This window comes from Lolium rigidum, chromosome 3 (assembly GCF_022539505.1).
Source record: "Lolium rigidum isolate FL_2022 chromosome 3, APGP_CSIRO_Lrig_0.1, whole genome shotgun sequence".
Taxonomy (NCBI): Eukaryota; Viridiplantae; Streptophyta; class Magnoliopsida; order Poales; family Poaceae; genus Lolium; species Lolium rigidum.
The window spans coordinates 74,410,389-74,432,996 of record NC_061510.1 but is presented as its reverse complement, the minus strand read 5'-3'; the positions used below and the strand labels follow the sequence as shown (position 1 = coordinate 74,432,996).

Genomic DNA, 22,608 nt, shown 5'->3' with positions numbered 1-22,608 from the left:
GGATAGAGAATACCATGTTATGTTAATTATCAAGTTATTACATATGTGTTGTTTATGATCTTGCATGCTCTCCGTTATTAGTAGAGGCTCTGGCCAAGTTTTTGCTCTTAACTCCAAGAGGGAGTATTTATGCTCGATAGTGGGTTCATGCCTGCATTGACACACGGGACGAGTGATGTAAAGTTCTAAGGTTGTGTTGTGCCTGTTGCCACTAGGGATAAAACATTGAGGCTATGTCTAAGGATGTAGTTGTCGATTACATTACGCACCATACTTAATGCAATTGTCTATTGCTTTGCAACTTAATACCGGAAGGGGTTCGGATGATAACCCGAAGGTGGACTTTTTAGGCATAGATGCGGTTGGATGGCGGTCTATGTACTTTGTCGTAATGCCCAATTAAATCTCACTATACTTATCATGACATGTATGTGCATTGTTATGCCCTCTCTATTTGTCAATTGCCCGACTGTAATTTGTTCACCCAACATGCTTTTATCTTGTGGGAGAGACACCTCTAGTGAACTGTGGACCCCGGTCCATTCTTTAATACTGAAATACAAATCTGTCGTAATACTTGTTTTACTCGTTTTCTCTGCAAACAATCATCTTCCACACAATACGGTTAATCCTTTGTTACAGACAAGCCGGTGAGATTGACAACCTCACAGTTTCGTTGGGGCAAAGTACTTTGGTTGTGTTGTGCGGGTTCCACGTTGGCGCCGGAATCTCCGGTGTTGCGCCGCACTACATCCCGCCGCCATCAACCTTCAACGTGCTTCTTGGCTCCTCCTGGTTCGATAAACCTTGGTTTCTTTCTGAGGGAAAACTTGCTGCTGTGCGCATCATACCTTCCTCTTGGGGTTCCCAACGAACGTGTGAAATACACGCCATCACTCCCCCGCGTCAGGCCGGATGGGCGCCGCGCCGCAGCACGCCGCGGCAGGCACCTACCCGCGTCGCCTCGTCTTCCTCCGCCCGCCCAGGCCGGAGCTCGCGCCGCCCGCCACCATGGCCGCTCCGGGGAACTGCCTCCGTCGCGAGCGCGCCTAGCCGTCGGTGTCTCCACGCCGCCGCCGCAGGGGCCACGCCGTCGCGCCCACCAGCCAACGCGGCGCCCTCGCCGGCCGCGGGGGCCCGCGCCACCACCTCCGCGTGAGGGAGAAGAGGGGCCCCGCCACCGCGCGGGCTTTGCCCGGCGACGGCCTCTGGAGGCGGCGAGGAGAGGGGAGGGGAGGTGTACTAGGAGGGGCGCCGCCATGGGAGGCCCTCGGTCGCGCGCGGGCGCGACACGAGGAGCCTAGGGTTTCTCACTCCATAACTTCCGCACAGTTCCGATTGGTTCTGCCATCGTGCGGCCGCCGCTCCTCTCTCACGCCTAGTGCTGCGGCAGCTCTATCGCGTCGCCGCCGTTCCTCTCTAAACACCGAGCGCCGGCGCTCCTCCGGCATGGCTCACCCGCTGCCATCCGACCTCCACCTCGTCGGCCGCCGCTTCACGCAGCCGAGTGTGTGCTAGCCCGTCTCCGCGGCCAAGCTGCGGCTCCATGCGGATGTGCCCGAGTGTGTGCTAGAACTCGTCGGCTCCTACCTGGCCGAGCGGCTCCACACTTCATCTCCATCCCCCATGGGAACCATCCCACCTACCGGTGGGGCCCGGTTTTGCTACGTAGACCTTCGGCGTTGCTACCGGCGGAGACATGCTTTGCTACCTTAGGCCTCGAGGGTTGCTACTAGCGGTTCCGGGTGTTGCTGTATTGGGCGGACGGAGTTGCTGCAACATTGGGCGGCGCTCCTATAGGTTGCAGGCGAATTCTCTGTTGATGTCTCCGACGGTGTCTCCAATATGTTTGCTATTCGGCAAGGTCTCAAGTGAGTTCTCCGATGAGTTTCCCGTCGATCTCTCCGTCGATATCCATTTTTGCTACAATAGCACAATTTTTTGCTACGCGCTCTCTGGCGAGGTATCCAGCGAGACTCCGGTGGTCTGTCCGGCGAACTCAACCTATTGCTTTCATTTCGTGGGTGACCTTTTTTTGCTACACTGAAGCAAAAAAGGGAATTTTTTTTGCTACCCGGCAGCAAAAGGGATACGTGTCAGCATGGGAAGTATGGGCTAGGAAATCAAATCCCCCGGGAGATTCCTAGCACTTTTCCCACATCTGCATCAACTAAGGATGCACACAATCAACAAGTACGAGTGCTCGGATTTTTAATCTTAGGCTCCTTTGATTCATAGGAATTGTGTAGAATTTAAATCCTATAAGAAAATTTTCTACACATGTTGTTTGATTAATAGGAACATATTCTATAAGAATCTTGTAATGTAAATCATATAAAAGAAAAACATGAGATCATACCTCATAGAAAATTTACTTTGCTACAATCAAACACACTTTATTTTCCCATAGGATTCAAGTAGTCATGACATTTCAATCCTATATTTTTTTACTTCTATGATTTTTCTATCCTATGAATCAAAGGAGCACTTAGTTTAGATTAAAGTCTAATCCTCAAGATAAATTGCATGCATACCAGGAGCTCCGGCCTCAAGTATAAAGAAGAAGCTAAAATCACGTCCAACATCCACTCCCCCAACAAGTTTGTCTGGCGGCCGCCTCTGGGGCGAGACGAGAAGGGATGCGAGTCGTCACTTTTCCACCAAAATGATACAATAATCATTATTATGATTGTTATTATATAGGAACGATAAGTCGTTATCCAAAATAATCCTATTGTTCAAGACACGGCGTTGCTAACTTAATCCATATGGTCCACTTTCTGTACTATAAGAGGGAACAAAGTTTTCATAATAACCAAAAGCCAGCCCCACTCTAGCTTACTGTAGAAAGGTTATTGGAGATTGCACAGTACCAATAGGGCCGGCTGCTCATATATATATAGGCGGACACATGTACAATTACAGGTACAACCCTGAGAAAACACGGGGACCTATGTCTATACAATATGTTACTCAACACCCCCCCGCAGTCGAAGGGTCGGCACCGACACACAGACTGGAGCGAAACTCAGGAAAAGTCGTGGATGGCAATCCCTTCGTCATGATATCGGCAAATTGCTGAGACGTCGGTACGTGAAGAACTCGAACGCGACCGAGGGCAACTTGCTCACGAACAAAGTGGATGTCCAACTCGATGTGCTTGGTGCGCCGATGATGAACGGGGTTGGCGGAGAGGTAGACAGCCGACACGTTGTCGCAGAAAACCACCGTAGCCTTGTCAACATGACAAGAGAGCTCGGACAGAAGCTGACGAAGCCATGTGCACTCAGCCACAGCGTTAGCCACGGCGCGGTACTCGGCCTCAGCACTGGGAGCGGGACACGGTGGGCTGCCTCTTGGAGGACCAAGAGACAAGCGACGAGCCGAGGTAGACGCGATGAGCCGCTGGTGGAGCGGCGCGTATCCGGGCAACCCGCCCAGTCCGCGTCGGAGTAGGCGACAAGGTCAGTCGTCGACGAGGGCGAAGCATGCAACGTCAAGCCGTAGCCCATGGTACCACAGACGTAGCGGAGAATCCGCTTCACCGCGGCCCAATGAGCATCCCGAGGAGCATGCATATGCAAGCACACCTCGCTCGCACGGCGTACCGGAGCTCCGGTCGCGTCGGTGTCGAAGTGCTGAAGAGCACCGACGATGGAGCGGTAGAGCGGCGCGTCAGACGCCAGCGACCCATCACTGGCGGAGAGCTTGGCCTTCGTGTCGACAGGAGTAGGCGCAGGGTTGCAGTTAAGCATCCCTGCTCGCTCGAGAAGCTCGTGGGCATACTTCCGCCGATGAAGGAAGAACCCGTCTGCATGCCGGACAACCTCGATGCCGAGGAAGTAGTGGAGTGGGCCAAGGTCCTTCAACGCGAACTCAGCGCGAAGGCGGTCGGTGAGCTGTCGAAGAAGACCAGCGGTGGAAGCCGTCAGGATGATGTCGTCGACGTACAGCAGCAGGTATGCCATGTCGTTGCCGGTCCGGTAGACAAACAGGGACGCATCGGAGCGCGTGGAGCGGAAGCCCAACTGATGCAGGAAGCCGGCGATGCGCTGGTACCAGGCGCGGGGCGCCTGCTTCAGTCCATACAGGGACCGAGAGAGCAAGCACACGTCATCGGGGCGCTCGGTGTCGACGAAGCCGATGGGTTGCTGACAGTACACCTGTTCCTGCAGATGGCCATGAAGGAAGGCGTTGGAGACGTCCATCGATGCACGGGCCACGCACGAGACGCGGTGAGGTGCAGCACCGTGCGGATCGTGCCCGGTTTGACAATCGGGGCAAACGTATCCGTGAAGTCGACGCCAGCGCGCTGGCCGAAAACCGCGCACCACCCGGCGCGCCTTGTAGCGCTCGAGAGTACCGTCGGAGCCGAGCTTGTGCTTGAAGACCCATTTGCCGGAGATGACGTTGGCGCGAGGGGGCCGGGGAACGAGCTCCCGGGTCCTGTTGCGCCGCAGCCGCGTCGTACTCCTCCTCGCATGGCGGCGCGCCAATGCGGGTCGCGCAAGGCAGCGCGAGCCGAGGTGGGCACCGGCGAAGGGGCGGTCACCGGGCTGGTGGCGGAGCCGGTCGGACCGGTCTGGCCGGCCGGGGCGCCAGCGTGCCCAGTCCAGGGGCCGGTCTGGCCGGCCGGGGCGCCAGCGTGCCCAGTCCAGGGGCCGGTCTGGCCGGCTGGGTGACCGGACTGGCCGGTCCATGGTCCGGTCCGACCGGGCGCATGGCCGGGACGGGCCGGTGAAGGGGCGCCGCCGTCGTGCGGCAATATGCTGCTGCCGCCGGCCCGGAAGCGCGACGCAGGAGACGGAGACGCCGCGCGGACATGCCGGTCGGCGGGGGTAGCGTGTAGACGACCGCCGCATGCTGCGCGGGCGCGGGTGAGCATTGGCTCGGGAACCGCAGCGACGGGTGGCGAGGCGGTACAACGAAGAGGCGGCCGCCGCGGGCGATGGCGCCCGGGCGACGCGGGCGACGGGGCGCCGGGGACGCCTCGGACGTCGCGGGTGCGGTCGAAGGGGACGCCGCGGGCGATGGCGCCTCGGACGACGCGGGCGATGGGGGCGCCGGGGTGCCGCGGCCGCCGCGGGCGTCGCGGGTGCGGGCGACGGGGGCGCCGCGGCCGCCGCGGACGGCGGGGACGCCGAGGGACCGAGGCGGGGCCGGCGCCGGGGGGCCGCCGTGGTCGGTCGTCGGCGCGCGCGGCCGCGAGGAGGGCCAGCGGGCGCCGGGGGCGTCGTCGGAGGTGTCGCCATGAGTCCCTGCTGAAACGGAAAAACCAACTCGTCAAAGTACACGTGCCGGGAAGTGAGGACACGATGGGAGACCGGGTCGTAACAGCGGTAGCCCTTTGTATTGGCGGGGTAGCCGAGAAACACACAAGGGAGGGAGCGCGGCGCAAGCTTATGCGCGGCGGTGGCAGCAGTGTTAGGATAACACCGGCGGCCGAAGATGCGGAGATCATCATAGGTGGGCGGCGCACCGTAAAGGAGATGATGCGGCGTGTAGGACCAACGCACACGACACGGGCGGATGTTGACAAGGAGAGTCGCCGTGGCAAGGGCATCCGGCCAGAATCGCGGGGGCATGGAGGCATGGAACAGAAGGGTGCGGACGCAGTCGTTGAGGGTACGAAGCATCCGTTCGGTACGGCCATTCTGTGAAGAAGTGTACGGACACGTGAGGCGGAAGACAGCGCCATGGGTGGCGAGAAGTGAGCGAATGGTGATGTTGTCGAACTCCTTGCCGTTGTCGGTTTGTAAAGCGTGAATGGGGCGACCAAACTGAGTGGAGACGAAGGCGAAGAAGGCGGTGAGGGTGGTCGCAACATCTGACTTACGGCGAAGTGGAAAAGTCCATACAAAATGCGAGTAATCATCAAGAATCACAAGATAATAATTATAACCAGAGTTACTCGGAACCGGCGAGGTCCATACATCACTATGAATAAGTTGGAAAGGAAAAGACGCGACCGTGGAAGACGAACTAAACGGGAGGCGAACATGTTTGCCTAGACGACATGCTTCACAAGAGTGGGCATCCGTTTTATTACAAGTAAAGGAGAAGCCTTGCATTATTTGACGCAGAGTGGCGGAGCTAGGATGACCAAGACGGGCGTGCCAAAGGTCGACACCGGCGGAGAGGGCGAGTGGGCGGCCGGTGGTGGTGGAGGCCGCGCCAACGGGGTAGAGATCGCCGGGGCTGTCACATCGGTGGAGGAGCATCCGGGTACGACCATCCTTGACAGAGAAACCAAAAGCGTCAAATTCCACGAGTCACGGGGTTATCACGACGGAAAGACTTAACGTAAACAAGATTTTTAATCAAGTCGGGAGAAACAAGAACATTATGGAGAGAGAGAGGAGTGGAGGTGGAAGGAAAAGAGACGAGAACCAGTGTGACTAATAGGAAGGGCATGACCGTTGCCAACGATGATGCGAGAAGAAGTGGAAGCGGGTGTGGAAAAGGAGAGGTTACCGGGATGCGCAGCCATATGCGCGAAAGCGCCGGTGTCCATGAACCAGTCGCCACCGCCACCATACGCCCCAGCAGAGGGCGCTCCGGAGGGCGGTCGGGAGCGCGGGATCCCACGTGGTCGCACCCGGAGGGCGGCGTAGGCCGGGGCAGGCTGGGCGCCGCGTAGAACGCCCGGTGGGGAGGCCGGACGCGGCCCCATGATGCCCGGGTAGGGGCGCGCGGCACGGGCATGGAGTAGGCGTGAACGACCCCGGTCCACGGATTGTGACCGGCGGTCCACGGCGGAGGGGCGGTGTACTGCGGGGGACGAGGCGCGGGGCGGCGGCATTGGCGCCACCGTTGCCGCCACCATTGCCACCGCCACGGCGACGACGGCCACGGCGGCTACCGCCGGGAGGAGCCGGCTGGCCGGTCCGAGGGACCGGTCCGGCCGGCCGGGCGCCGGCGTGCTCGGTCCAGGGGCCGGTCCGGCCGGCCGGGTGACCGGACCGGCCGGTCCACGGTCCGGTCCGACCGGGCGGCGAGGCGGCGGCGGGGAAGCCCGGCGGCGGACCCATGGGGCGCGGCGCGGGCGCGGGGCGCGGGAGTCCGGGCGCCGCGGGAGAAGCCAGCGGCGAAGGCGGTGTGGGCCGCCCGAGCCCGGAGGTGCTTGAGACGGCGCTCCTCGAGGCGCGAGTACGCCACGGCCTGCTCGAAGGTGGGCGTGGTGAGGAGCGTGAGGTTGGAGGCGGCGTTGCTGAGATCCTCGCCGAGACCCGCCGACAGGGTGGAGAGCATGATCTTGTCATCGATCGGGAACTCCAAGTCACGGAGCTCATCGGAGAGACTCTTCAGCTTGAGGGCGTAGTCATCGAGAGACAAGTCGTTCTGGTGGGTGCCGAAGAACTCCTGTTGGAGGAAGGTGACCCGCTGGATTTTGTTGTCGGTGAAGAGGCCGGTGATCTTAGCCCAGACCGTGTGGGCGGAGTCACCGTCACGGACGACGGTGCGAAAGATGTCGTTGGAGACGGTCTGGTAGAACCGGCGGATGATGGTGGCGTCGATGGCGAGCCACTCGGGGTCGTGCGGCATGGCGAGGAGATCGATGGTGCCGTCGACGTGATCAAGGAGATCATACTCGCGGAAGAGCAGCCCAAAGTACGTCTTCCACGGGAAGAAGTTGGCAGCGGTGGTGGAGAGCTTCAGCGGCACGCGCTCGGCGATGGGAATGTCGCGGATGACGGCGACGGAGGGGCCGGCGAAGGGGTTGCTGCTGCTGGAGTCGGAGGAGAAACCGGAGCCGGAGGAGTCGAAGCGCTCCATGGCGGTGGTGAGGGCCGGCGGCGCCCTAGATGAGAAGGGCGGCGGCTAGGGTTGGGAGTGGTGGCGGAAGCGGTGGTGGTGGGGATGGCCGGCGGCGCCCTAGGGAGGAGGAGGGGCGGCGGCTAGGGTTGGAGGGAGGGTGGCCGGCGGCGCCCAAGGGAAGAGAAGGGCGGCGGCTAGGGCGGGACCCGAAGGGTCTACGATACCATGTAGAAAGGTTATTGGAGATTGCACAGCACCAATAGGGCCGGCTGCTCATATATATATAGGCGGACACATGTACAATTACAGGTACAACCCTGAGAAAACACGGGGACCTATGTCTATACAATATGTTACTCAACACTTACAACTCTATACATCCATGAGTACATTATAGGTCAATAGGTTTACCTAGTATGGATGTGTTCTGAAAACCGGAAATCAGTTTCGGGTCGTGCGTCCAGATGATCGCACTATCTGGACCATGCAACCACCTCGGGATGAATGCACGCTTTGGTATAGGAGGTCCGTATTCACTTGTTAATCAATGTATTGAACAATGTTTGGTCCCACTCTGCAGACACGGTCTTGGACTAATCTCACGGCGCCGACAAAACAGTACAAGATTTGAGACCATTTCTTGTACCGTGGCTGCAAATCTTGGACCGACAGTCCGACACACAGCAAACTTTTCCTTCCCACTTTTAAGGATCCAATCCCTTCTTCCTCCTCCGCGTCCGCTAAATTAGAACATCTCTACCGGCGACCCCCGAATAGGCGCCGGCAGCGGTGTCGGCACTGTCATATAGAGGACGCCGGCAGAGCATCCTTTATTTGGGGATGCTGCTCCCACACCGACGCCCCAAAACCGGTGGCCCAGATAGATTTTAGAAGTTAAAATCACATTTTTAAAACGACATTCATTCGAAATTCGAACGAAATTTATACAAATTTAACGCGAATTTAAACTAAAAAACTAAAAAAAACATCTAGCTGAAGTCACCGTCGTCGCTGGATGCCCCGAAGGACCAGCTGTCGTCCCCATCGGCCTTCTCCTCCTTTGGCGCCGGCACCTCCGATGGTCCGGCGAGGTCGACGAAGTTGGCGTCGTGATCCCTGGTAAACCACACCGCCACCTGCCGCGGGTCCATCGCAATCTGCCGGTAGTCCTCGTCGACGGAGCGGCCGACGATGAAGTTCTGGCCGGGGAACTCCTCCGGGTCGTCGCAACCACGGAGGGCCGCCTACGCCTCCGCCTCCATCTCCCGCCATTGCTTCTTCTTCGGCGGAAGCGGTGGCAAGGTCGCGGCGTCCTCCTCCTTGAGGCGACGGCGGTGGCTCGATCCCATCGTCCGACGGGCAGGAGCAGAGGTCGCGCGCCTCGCCCCGTCGCGGATGACGACGCCTCCAGAAAGAGGCGCGGGCGCGGCCGAGCGCGTGCGGGCAATGGCCGCCGACGACCCGGTGCGCAGCATGGTGTCGACGTAGCGGCCGTCCCACGAGGCACGGCGGCCGACAGTGTTGAAGCGGTCGCGCGAGCGGTCGGCCGCCCGTGCGAGCTCGACGGCACGCTCATCTTCGAAACGCCGCTGCCAGGCCGGGCTGTCGACCGCGTTGTCCGGCAAGTTCCTCTCCGCCGGCGTCATTAGGCTCCGCCGTTCCCTCGCGAGGGCTCGCGTCTGCGGTCCTGCCGGTGGCGACGGCGGCACGACGAAACCGGTGTTGGAGACGTGCCAGCCGTGCGGCAGTTTGCACTGTACTGGCACGTCACGGGGAGCGGCGCTAGTACGGTACACCAGGCTCGTTGAGGATGAGAAGCTGCATCCAAATTGCAGCCAAGCTTCCGCTCGGCGCAATCAGGAAGCAAGAGGACCGGCAGGCGCTTACGCAGCTCAACTCCCCCTCGCCAACATCATGCTTAGTGTGGTTAACCTGATGGTCTCAGTTTTAGTGCTAGCAGTATTGCTCGCAGTCATGGACAAAGTGTATTTCGAGTAGACTTGGGGCTGCCACGATCTGTACCGGGTGGTTAACTAGATTGTCTACAGGCAACTATGCCAGTATTAGTCAAGCAGTAGTAGTCAAGAAATCTTGGACCAACAGTACAACATTTCGAGTGGTTTACAGTTCGGCCGGCTCAAGAACATACCCGTCATCTCACCAACGGAAGCTGTCCCTCAGCGCAATAAATGATCTACGTACGCCAGAACAGTGCGAACCGAACCCATGTATTCCTCCTTTTCTGCAGACGCCCAACCAGGCAGATTACCTCACCACACGAATCGCGACGCAAACATGGACGGCCCAGATAGTATGATCATCTGGGCGTACGAGCCAAAACGCCACCTCCAACTCTGAAAACACCGTATGGATACATAAGGCTGGTACCCCTCCAAAATAACCAAAATCTGTAAATCTTGGCAACACTTGTGATGCCAATTTTGCAGTCTCAGACTTTCAGAGAATCTGGCGATACAAAACAATCACCAAACAGTCAAACAGTACTACCTTGCCAAAAGTGGTCCGTCGTGAGTATGTGACCACGTAAAACTAAGAGGAGCCGGGCGGTAAATATACGAATTTGGCATGTTTGCTTGTGATTTAGACGGGATCTCCGGCGCGTAATTAATAACCCAAAAAATGACTACACTTACATGTAGTTCTTCTCACGACTCGTCAAATTCGTCCACGGCATGCGACGTTCACAGCACGCAAGACTAATTGTCCTGGTCCAATCGCCCCTTTCAGACAAAGACATCTTAGCTTTTCCTTGGATCTAAAGCCAGACAGTAGTTTTTTTCTTAGGCAGCTCAGTTGGAGAGCGAGGCACGGGGTACAGGATCAGTCCTCGACGATTGTCTGCAAGAGGAGGGCAATGTGGAGAACATTTGGATTCAGTGTGTTCACGCTGGGCAGGTGTGGCACCCTCTGCTCTAGGAGACTAGGAGTGGCAGCCGAAGTGCTAGACAGAAACAACGCCATAGAGGCTGGAGAAACAAACGCCCTAGGCCAATTTTGCAAGTTGCAACTATTTATGCCATCTACGAAAAACATAGTACGATGTTAGAACAACTCTAGCCGTCTTTCAAAGTGTCCCCAAAGAGATTTGATGTCCAGCAGAACATAACCTCCTCAATGGCATGCCCTAAAGTTTAATTGTATTCGCGCGAGCTCCAAATATTGTCTAGGCGCCCTATCATAAACGGCGGATACAACTTTTACAACTATTTTTTTCTTAGGGCAAGTTTGGAGGAAGTGGCTAGAAACGAACGCTCCCCAACCGTGGTACCACATGACGGCGTCCTCCCGACTTATTCATTGCTTGATCCATGACTTGGTGGCCAGGGACGGAGCTAGGAAACTAACACAAGGGAGGCCAATTGTATGTTGAATTTATTGGAGGGGGCCGTATAGTTAATTTAGGCAAATTGCAGGTCAAATATACATATTAACCAGGGGTCTTTCACAAAACTTTCCACCATGAGGGGAGCCATGGCCCCAGCCAGCCCCCTGCTGGCTCCGTCCCTGTTGGTGGCCGACCCATTCGGCAAGACTTTCCGGAACTCTTCGCCATTTGCGTTGTCCCATCTATCCTGGTGGCAAAGCTGCTCAGTGGGATTGGGATATCCAGTTCCACTGAGGCCTGACCTAGGGAGAGGCCCTGGGTTTGGAATCATTGCGGAACCTCCTCCCAGAGGGGTTCCGGACGGGGTAGACTCTCACTCCTGGCGCTTAGCGGCATCTGGCGTGTTCTTGGTGAGATCAGCCTATAGGGCCCTTTTTGGGGGGCCACACCTATCTTGGACTTCCCCGCTTTTCAAAGCGCTGATTCCGCTTAAGACCAAAATTTCATGTAGTGGCAACTGCTTAGAGACCACCTTCCCTCGGGTGTGGAGGTCGCTAAGAGGAACGGGCTAGCCGTTATGTGAGGTTCCGGAATCAACGACACACATCATGTTCTCTTGCCCCGATGCCTAGTTTCTTTGGAGTTTCATTCATGAGGCTCTGGGGCCTAAGTTGCAGGCCTTAGTCCTCGGGGAGTTCATTGAGACCCACTCGAACAATACCAGTAGGAGGATGCGCCTCTTCTGGTTATTGTTCGCGGCTTTAACATGGACCTTATGGACTGTGCATAACAAGATGGTAATATAGCGTGTCTTTCTTCGGCGCGCTTCTGACTCTGTCTTTAATTTCTTGGCTTTGTTCTAGCAGTAGTACCCAATGTGTAGACAGCGGGACAGGGATCATCTAGACGGTATGTTGGAGGATCTTCTTGCGACGGATAGTCGCCTTTCTACGATATCTTGCCGTGGATGTCTCGCTTGTTTTTCTTTCGCGCGTGTTGTGTTGTGCCCCAACAGACTTTATGGTGATCGTTAGTTTCTTCTCATTTATAAAGTGGAGCAGAAGCCCTTTTTGAGAAGGAAAAGGAATGCTCTCAAAAAAACGAATTAGTTGGTCCAACGAATTGAAGCATCTAAACGTGTGCACGAGCTGCAACGTGGCAGGGTCTTGAGGAATCGAGAGGTTTGTCATCGCAGCCATCCAATATCAACATATGCATCCGGAATGCATGCAAGCCCGCGTGGAGATCACCTGGTCCCTACACAAGCACATGAGGAACTCCCAACCATACGTTGCCCTCAAACTGAGTTCGGATAAAACGTCGTCGGATTGAGCGTTTGGGAACACCGTTGCATGGTGTCACTTTTATGGTGACGCAGCGCCGATGGGATGTTTCGCATGCACAACTTTGGAAACCATCATCGTCATTAAAGCAAAGCTGCAGCGTTGCATGGCTCTGTGTCGCTGATGAATCGGGTTGCCACTCGCGACGTAGGTTTCCGTTCTATCCGGAGCACTCAAAGTGTCTCATGTGTACCGGGGATGGGCTCGGGGATGTTGAACACCGTACTGGGCCGTGCCGGATCGAAAAGGGCTTTAGAGCGCGCGGCTAGGGATGGTCAGACGTCCGACGCATCCCAAATTCATTTGTGGAACGGTTTGAGGGACCTGACTGAAGATGCTCTAAGTTTGTCGAATTCTCCAAAAGCTACCCGATGGTCTTTATCAATCACATAATAAAACGTCGTACTCTGTTCAGCTCTAAATATTTGTCATAGATTTGTACAAAATGTAGCCTAAAATTTATTAAACCTTGGATAAGAATTTGGGACCAAAGGAAGTACATGTATATGCTACTACCTCCATTTTAATGAATAAGATTTATATTATTTGAAAAAATCAAACCGGTACGACTCCTCCCCTAAAGCCAAACTCATTAAAGGCAGAGATTATTTGTACCCCTTCATAAGTTTAATTACAATGGGATACGGAACTTATAAGTTTGAGTTTAAGGGGAGGAAGTTTTACTGAAGCAAACGCCTATAAAGTGAAATATATTTTCGCATGATACTGAGAGTACATGCTAACGTCCACATACATTGCCATCGATTGTGATGGGTCTAGGAGGATCATTTTGATGTTATAGACCCTCATGTCAAAAGAAAAACGTCAGTAACCCATTCCGAAATGATAGGCATTTTAAAAACGACGTGCAGTGTGACAATGACAATACCAGTTGCATCCACTTTCTGGCATCGTACTTCCCTAAGGGATACTAAATAGGCGTAGAGAGGGTCCATGTGTCGTCCAGCAGTATCGATATTTTGTATCCAACGTGTGTCAGTAAGCAATGACTGGCTACAGTATCATGCACGATGCTGTACCTACACCGCCAGGTAAAAGTTGCGCTACAGGACGGTCAACAAATGAGCAGCTGTGCGAAAATGCATCTCCTGTCCAGTCATGTCTCTCCATACAGGGGGTAATACGGTATGAATATACGCGGCCCATACCCAGTAAAATATATGCAGCTGCAGGTCATCTAACCCGACCTTTGAAGGAGAAAGCATGGCGATGCTACATTGCTGTAGCTGTAGATATGGGCCTCCTCCCGAGTTCAGCTGCAAATGGGCCGACTAGCAAAATAACTGATTCAGATATCTAAATCAAACAAAGGTCTCTTGGTAAACTTCAAATCACAATGGTGTGCAGAGTATTCATACTGGCATTTCTCCCAATACAAAGTACTCACAAGGCAGCATCAAAATTTCCGAAACAGAGTAAATCAGCAATATTAACTTCCGATGCAATCAGACAGCAGTTCGTTCAGACTGCAGGCACTGTGACTTAACGAATCTCCCCATTTGCTATAGTCTTGACCTTGCATACCCCAGCCGAAGTTGAGAACGGAACATCTTTGTAGCATGCCACAAGCTCGCCGTTGCTGTGCAGGTCAGCGGATAACTTTTCCCAAGTCTTACTCTTGGCGTTAAGAGAAGCCTCTGGCTCTCCGGAGTGCCCAGCAAAGGTCACCTTCTCTCCCACGACTGCGGATTCTGGAGGATCAACCAACTCAACCTGAATTTCAAATGTCAGTTTTCACAAACCGGGGTGACTGCTATTGTACTTTTTTGTGATGCCTTATCAACTTGAGAGCACATGAGCAAAATATAACGCAGAAGGTATCTGATTCCTTACCTTTGTATGGTCTTCATTCGATGCAGCCAAAACCATAGCGTGTGATTTTATACCGCGCATTGCCACTGGCTTAAGATTGCAGAGCACGCACACTTTCCGGTTCTGCTCATTTATACCAGAAATTGCAAAATTAGGGAGGCAAAACCAGCACAGCATAACAAAGTGGTGACTACAAATTATGCTGAGAAAAACAGACCTGCATTTCTTCAAGAGGGATGTATTTCACAAGGCCGCTAACCACTGTTCTTGGTGCCTCTTCTCCAACATCAATCTCTTCTACATAAAGTGAATCAGCATCTGGATGCTTCTCTGCTTTTCTGATAAGCCCTACTCGAATATCCAGCTTGGAAACTGAGAGTTCCTCTGCTGTCTTTGATTTCGAACCACCAGATTGTTTCTTCTTTGAACTACCCTCTAGATACAAAAATGAGAAGAAAACTGGCCAATGAATTTCTGGAAGTATGAAATTGGTTCAGCAGAAGATAACTCAAAAACGTGTCAAACATAGGGGTTTTCCTGGCAAATATATAAAGTGCACAACTGGGCAGAAAGAGAAGCTTGTTTCTACAATCCATTTGTCAGTATGCTAGCATGGATTTTGAATTTACATCCGATGCCACCAGATCAAACTTGCATCCCATAAAATTTACACAAAATCTACAGAGTAAGAATGTCATAAGTACCAGATAATTTTGTGCCCTTGAGCTTGTCAGCAACTTTCTTGGCTTCAGCATCAGCTTCTGCCTTTGAGCTCCTTTCAGCTTGGCTGCCCGCAAATTTACTCCTAAACGCCTCCACTTCAGCATTTGTCTGCATAATTGCAAAATTAAGACATGTAGAAACGTGGCAAAATAATAAATTAGTTTTACAAAATAACAAGTACTCACTAGTTCCTTAAATAGGGGGACTGGCTTTCCTATTTTGTGTCCTGCTGGTATAAAATCCCAGGGTCTTTTTGCTTTGGCAGTATCTCCTTTATCATCACAGAAGGTCAGATCTTCATCTGGGGACATATTTAATTGTCGCAGCACCTTAAGAAAGAAACATAAGAATGAGATCAGGAAAATGGGGTTTATAAAGAAAAATCACAAATGATCAAATAAAGAGGATTATACTTCTCTAGAAAAGGGTGGCATAAAAGGCTCCAGCAGACAGGCAAGGAGATAGACAACACCAACTGAAGTTTTCATCACAATGGCACAGGTTGCTGGATCTTCCTTATAAAGCTTCCAAAATTGGCTCTCCTGCATTCAGTTAGCAAAGCAAATACATAAGAATGATATTTCAAATTTCAAATGGAAACAAATAAAAAGAAATATATGTACCTGCAAATATGCATTTCCATCACTAGAAATCGCCATCGCACTCTTCAGTCCCTGTTTTAGTTTAACCTGTAGCAAAAGGAGTGAACATTTTTGGTTGTAAATCGTAGTAGGTGGTACAATGAAACAACGCAATGCTAGACACACAGTACAGAAACTTACCTTCTCCATTGCCTCAAGATATTGTTCAACCCATTTATTAGTTTTTTCTGCAAGTGCATTCGTCAGTGGATGTGACTCAGCATTAGGAGCATCAGGTATGATGGAGTCATATCCAGCTCCTACCAGAAAAAAAAAACAGCAAAATCAAGTTAGAACAAAAGTATGGTAGAAAGGGGATGAGGAAAGCATGGTATGAATCATATAACAAACTGTGAGAGAAAAATATAGAACTCAATTGATAATCCTTGATGACAGTTAGATGACAGGTACAAGATTCTTCAATGACTAACCAGCTGGTTTCGCAACAAAGCTTAGCACGCGGTTGATGAAGTTTCCCAGGTTGTTCAGCAACTCACTGTTCAATTTAGCTTGTAAATCATCCCAAGTGAACAGTGTATCTGATACCTGAACCCCAAAACAGAAGTCAAATCAAAATACTGCAATAAATGTCACTATGAGATGCTGGAAATTCATCAAATGTCTATACAAACCTCGGGGCGGTTCATAAGCAAGTAGTATCGCCATACTTCAGGAGGAATATTTGTAATCTTCGCATCGTTACCAAAGACACCAATACCGTGACTCTTCGAAAACTTTCCTATAGATGCAACGAATGTTTAGCTATTATAAAGGAAGTTCAAATACTTAAGAGTATCATATATGCATCTAGTTCAGCATAGTTTTAATTAAGCCCATGCAAAATAGTGTTGCTGTCTTTCTCGACCATTGGCATATATAGTAGTTTTTATTTAACAGAGCAAAAAAGTTTAAGCATACTAGAAATGTCATAACTGGACGTCTTCAAACCATTCATCCAATTTCGTGCTAATATTCTGTAGTGGTAGGGGGAAAAGGAGCAGTGGCTGAGCATGACACATAACGAAAACAGGGTGGTAGCTTAACACCAAGCAACAATAGACATGCACAAACCTAGAAAACAAGGAATTCGGGGAACAGGGTAAGAAAACAAGCACTGAGGCTTGAAAAACGTGCCAAATACTTCTGCAGCATGAAGTGAAGCACAATGCACCACAGCATACAGTGCCAGTATGGGCCAAGTAATGGGGCATATGCTTTGGTAAAGAAATTATGAAGCCTAGGATGGTCTCTGTGAACCTCTAACACAGGGTGTTGGAGCTGAAACTCTCAACTCCTTTTTTTTCTCTTCTACTTCTCATGATCTCTATCACACACACACACACACACACACACAAACTATCTATCTTCCTCTTTAAAGAACACGCACACGTACACTCAAGGGAAAAGCGCAACTAGCTTTGCCGAGGGGCACTTCCCCTTGATGAAAAAAATATGCTACTACCTCTGTCCATAAAAGGATGTCTTGATTTGATTAATCCAAATTTAATCAAATCTAAGACATCCTTTTATGGACGGAGGGAGTACATTGTTTCTGCCCCAGTTACTTTTCTCATTAACTTCATGCAAGTATATATACAAGAGGCAAACACTCACGTCACTCTTCCAGTAACCATTAACTCCATGCACGCCTAAGTCATGCACTAATCCACTAGCTAATCATACCATTTTCTTACTCCTAGGATCACTCCCAAGACCCACACGACCAGCGCGGCATGCAGATACAAACTAACTCCGCTGGCTTAGCTATGCATGTGGCTAACTACTCGTTGCATCCCATATGTGCAATACTGTCATATCTCATGGCGCCACACATGCACATACATGACATGCATTTTAACTAACCTATACATGTCAAGATTATTTCTAACACAGGGGAGTAAACAGGACGGTTGGTTCTTTAATGTGAACAAATGTAACTGTGTACACTTGATTTTACGAACTCAATAGGAACTTCAGGTCAAGTATATAGGAAATCATTAACCGTATACAAATGACAAGCATGAACTGTGTGCGCCAATCAAGTGTTAGGTTCAAAACAAAAGTGTGGAAGGTGTCAAAAAAAAAGTGTGGAAACTATACCTGCTTCATAATTTAAATATTCTGTAACACTTATGGTCTTCATCATTGTCCAGTTTTCACCAGTTCCCAGTAGTGTTGAAGGGAACATGACCTGAAATCATTGGAAAAAAAAAGAGTACATGAAGTACAGGAAAAGTCAGTATAGTCAAATGCTATTCATACACTCTGAAACATTTAACTACTTGCCTATTTCCACAAACATTTAACTACTTGAAACAAAACCATCCATTTTGGAGGTATAACAAGAAAAAACATGCTGGAATTGGCTAAATCACATAAAATGAAACTGGCCCTTAAATACAATGATTAACATGTTGGCATCTCTGGCATGACTAAGCTGTTGGGTACTAAATATATAAAATATCCTTGAATACTAGAAAAATAATATCAAGCAATCACAGAACCGACTCAATAGAGAGTCAGATATTCAGTTTGAAATCATAATTTGCATTTTACGTCCTATTTTATGGTGAAAGCCAACCCACGCATTTGAATAAACTTAATTTGCAATTATGTGCTAACATAAAGCCAAATCATTATTCAGTTCATGCCAAACAAGATTGACAAACTAAAGAAGATGTTCGCCATATCAGGCATCATACCGTGTGAAATGGCACATTATCTTTACCCATGAACTGGAACAATTCTACATTATCAGGATCCTTCCACCATTTCTCCCAATCAGGCGTATAGGATGCTGTGATAGATATGTACCCAATTGGTGCATCAAACCAAACATAGAACACCTGTAAACAATCAGAAATAAGAAATAAGGTAAATGCATAACAACAGAATTTCTCCGTATCTGACAATGATTTGCCCAAACCTTGTCTTTGTACTTCTCATGTGGAACAGGAACTCCCCATTTAAGATCTCTGGTGATACAGCGTTGCTTTAACCCTTCCTTCAACCATGCATTTGTTGCTTGAATAGCATTTTGACTCCACATGCCAGCTACCGAAGTATTGTTGATGTAGTTTACCAACTTATCACTCAATAGAGGAAGCTCCAAGAATAAGTGATCTGTGTCACGAATACGTGGAGTATTCTTACAGACCTAAAAGAACAGAAAGAGAACAGGAAAGCTTATCATAGGCAGTTTCACGAGGTAGGCATCTCAAATACTTAGGTAAAATCACATTGATACACCGAACCTACATATGCAGTAAGCATTGTGCATGCTTACCTTACACTTCGGATCAATTAACTCAGTAGGGTTCAACAATTTGCTGCAATTTTCACATTGATCACCTCTTGCTGCTTCATAATTACAGCCTTCTGTAGGACATTTCCCCTCTACGAGCCTATCGGCTAAGAATCGTTGGCACGTGTCACAGTAAAGCTGCAAAGAAGGAAAATATTGTGTAACAGAAACAACATGGGAAGGTGATGAATATACAAGGACAGGGCAAGGAATTAGCTGTACCTGCTGCATGGTATTCTCTGCGAGCCATTTGTTTTCCATCAGTTTATGGAAAATCGACTGGCAGACTTCTGTCTGTTGGGGAGAGGAAGTCCGCCCAAACTTGTCAAACTTTATGTCGAACCACTTGTAAACTTCGTCATGGATAGCATGGTACCTGCATTTTCAGCAGGGGATGCTTCTCATGAAAATAATGCTTTCGTTTTCCATATGAACTATGTTGATTTTACTAGCTAGGTGTATGTCTAAAGCGGGGCGAAATCCTGTTTCGAGGTGTATGTCTAATATATCACAGGTATAACTGAAACTCACGTTCGTGTGTCGCAATTCAAAGTGCTGTTGGATAGATTTCATGACGGTCAACTGATAAATCCTATACCAACAAACCAAATTGAACTAGAAGCATCGGGAGGTGACGGTTGTCTCACTTGTCGCAGATCTCCTTGGGCGAGCACTTCTCCTCCAAGGCCTTGGTCTCGGTGGCCGTCCCGTACTCGTCGGTGCCGCATATGTAGATCGCGTTGTACCCCCGCAGCCGGCAGTACCGCGCGAACACGTCGGCGCTGAGCACGCCTGCATAACGCGAACCAGAATCGAAATCGTCAGGAGATTTTAGAAAAAAAAAACGGCGGGGAAGAGCGAGGGCTCGAGGCAGCAAAATTGGGGGAGACGGCGGGTAACAGCGAGAGCTCGAGGCAGCAAAATTGGGGTAGAGGGGATGCTCACAGCCGATGATGTTCCCGAGGTGCGGGACGTTGTTGACGTAGGGCAACGCGCTGGTGATGAGTATGTTCCGGCGGCCGGGGATCGGAAGCTTCGGCGGCGGCGGCGGGGGTGACGCCATGGGGACGAACGAGGTTTAGCGGTTTAGGGTTACGAGGCTTAGCGATGGTTTCTGTGAGTCGCTGTCTCGCTGGGCCCCTTAAACATCTGGCCCTCTGGCTGTGGGACCCATCTGGCATACAGACAGGATTGCTCCAACGGGGCATCTCCAACGGGTCGACGCATTTCGGATGCCTAAATTGTTTGCGTCCATCCGTTTGCGACACCTGGCGGACGCGAAAATGACCGCGAGGCGTGAATTGTTAGTTTGCGTCCGGGGCCAACTCCAGCGGTTCGATGCATTTTGGACACCCCACTGTTTTGTTTCCCTGCTCCTCATTTTCCTTTTTGTTGAAGACCTCTCCAATTTGTATGAATGAGCAAGTTTAAACGTGAAAACAAGTACTGTGCGAATCGAACAAGTTTAAACATATTTAACATACAAACTAGAGAATAAATTTAAAAACAAAGAAACTATAAGCTAATTCTTGACCTTCTTGTTAGAAAGGCCCTGCCTCATCGTCCTCACAGACGCGTCTCTTGATTTTCACCTCCTCCTCGGAAGAGGAACTGCCGGACGACGCGTCCATGGAGGAGTTCCAGTCGGACGAAGTGACGTCTTCGTAATCATCATCAGTGAACGGATGACGACGCGCCGCCTGCGCCCTTGCCCGGGCCTTGGACTCCTTCCTTGCCGCCGCCTTCTCGTCCGCGGCCTCCAGCCGGGCGAACTTGGCGTCAGAGTCCTCCTCCTCCTCCTCGCTGTCGCTGCCAACGGCGTCTCCGTCCTCCTCCTCCTCCTCCTCCTGGTCGTCGCTGGCAGCTGCGCCTCCGTCCTCCTCGACCTCCCTCGGCGTGGAGCCAGGGTCGCTGGGCGTCGCAGGCGTTTCCCACCAATGCCGCCATCTCGGCGGCTTGCCCTCGCTCTCCGAGTCCAACGGCAAGGACGAGTAGCTCATGGCGCCTGGCTAGCCGGTGTTGGAGGAGAAGAAGTTATATTCTGTGGGGATTAATGGCGGTACGTATAACGAATTGGCTTGCGGTTGCTCTTCCGCGGCGGTTCGGCGCTCCATTCCGGTGATTGGCGGGTTGATCGGCGCGGTTGCCACTCCGGCGGTTGACATCGGCGCGCTTGCTGTGTTTTAATTCGAGGCCGATCGAGCGAGGGTTGGCTGCCAGGCGGACCCGTTGGGGAAGCGAGCGGACGCTAGACGCGACTGCACAGCATCCGCGGAGACGCAAACGTGCCGTATATTTGCACCGTGTTTGCGTCGTTGCGGACGCTCCTGACATGATGCGTCGCCCCGCTGGAGCAGGATGCAGACGCATTTTCGGTCCGCGCGACGCAAACGGTCGCACACATCGCCCTGTTGGAGATGCCCTAAAGCATCTCCCATGCACTGCTGCGGTAGTACTCCATCGGGGCATCCGCCACGCCGGTCGTCTACCCCGGCTCGCCGCCGGCGTCAGGTTAACGGAGTCCAGTTCATGGTGCACTCTTAAGCAGTGTCTACTCTCCTATTGCTAGTCGGCTGTTGTCTCCAGTAAGAGCTTCACCACTGAAATGGTGAGCTGAACATGATATTTTCACTAAACTGTACAGAGTTTCAGTTAAATTGTTCTCCAAAACCTCCTTTGGATTTTCACTCTTACTCTGCTACATGTTTATATGTTTGTATTTATGGGTACCTTGTCTTGTGAACTTTTCACTATAAAGTTTTCAGTACATGAAGCTCTGTCGTCCTGGAAGGAGAAGCCTGCTTTATTGAACTCTTTGCGCTTTCAGAATTACTAGTTGTCGGTACCGAAGAAATTCTACAGAAAGTGTTAGAGAATACGGGTCGGGCAGGACAAGCACACGATGCTGTTTTCTGGTTAGCTTTCCAGAAGAACCAACTTAAGGGCATACCCAATGCACTGCCCTAGAGGTGCTGCTTCACACCTTTAGCTAGGTTCGGGTGGTCCAAAGTAGGTTCGGATGAGGAGGCAGCCTCCTCTTCAAGAAGTGGGATCTTCAATTCTAAAAGCATGCTTTTTGGAGAGAGAAAGAGATACATAGTGTCATATTTGTGGGGTCTCTTCTCTTTTTTTTCTAACTAAAGTTGTAGCTTCCATTGGAGAGATAAAATTCACCATATTGCTTCTTACAACTTTTTTACATGGAGCAGCTAGTTGTGTATGTCACCATTGCTCATGCCCTAAACAGACACATAGCTTTGCTTTGTCTTCCGAAGCAAGGCTGGAGTACAGAACATAGTTATCTAGTGGACCTGTGTCTACTGTCTAGTATATTTCAAGGATTTGATGACCACACTATTGTAGCTTGACCTACAAATTAACGCCACTGTCAAGCATATTACCTCATGATCATGAGCCACTAGGAGATAAAGTACATGCCACAATGGAGTGAAAAAGAAAGGCACTAAATTATATCATTAACACACTCGTAATCATGTGGTTAGGTCCAAGTCACATTGCTAATAGATTGGAGTCCATGTGTCCGGCCGTATAGTTTTCACTAGGTCCAGCATGAGCATTACTGGACCTTCATCCATAAATTAACCAACTTCTGCATTATCACCTGTTAGCTAAGAAAAAAAATCTATATAAGGTTAATTA

General features: G+C 51.2%; 1 protein-coding gene across 1 annotated transcript; it reads right to left on the bottom strand.

The window, feature by feature from the left end:
- Window positions 1-13,765: 13,765 nt before the first annotated feature.
- LOC124701803 (probable methionine--tRNA ligase) lies at window positions 13,766-20,048 on the bottom strand. The gene is made up of 17 exons (XM_047233899.1): window positions 19,894-20,048; window positions 19,596-19,740; window positions 19,171-19,324; window positions 18,931-19,086; window positions 18,571-18,801; window positions 18,347-18,490; window positions 17,745-17,835; window positions 16,277-16,383; window positions 16,076-16,190; window positions 15,786-15,904; window positions 15,627-15,692; window positions 15,417-15,545; window positions 15,189-15,332; window positions 14,985-15,111; window positions 14,498-14,715; window positions 14,302-14,403; window positions 13,766-14,181 (listed from the first exon to the last, which is right to left on the bottom strand). Exons 1-17 carry the CDS (start codon window positions 20,009-20,011, stop codon window positions 13,951-13,953), a joined length of 2,397 nt encoding a protein of 798 aa, XP_047089855.1. The 5' UTR covers window positions 20,012-20,048; the 3' UTR covers window positions 13,766-13,950.
- Between the last annotated feature and the right edge of the window lie 2,560 nt (window positions 20,049-22,608).

What these genes read in the sequence shown, in the direction of transcription:
- LOC124701803 (XM_047233899.1), bottom strand. Translation starts at nt 20,011, where the DNA reads ATGGCGTCACCCCCGCCGCCGCCGCCGAAGCTTCCGATCCCCGGCCGC. An exon ending in CCCAAGGAGATCTGCGACAA is followed by an intron (nt 19,325 to 19,595) that starts GTGAGACAACCG and finishes CTGAAAATGCAG; the next exon opens with GTACCATGCTATCCATGACG. An exon ending in ATATTTAAATTATGAAGCAG is followed by an intron (nt 16,384 to 17,744) that starts GTATAGTTTCCA and finishes TTGCATCTATAG; the next exon opens with GAAAGTTTTCGAAGAGTCAC.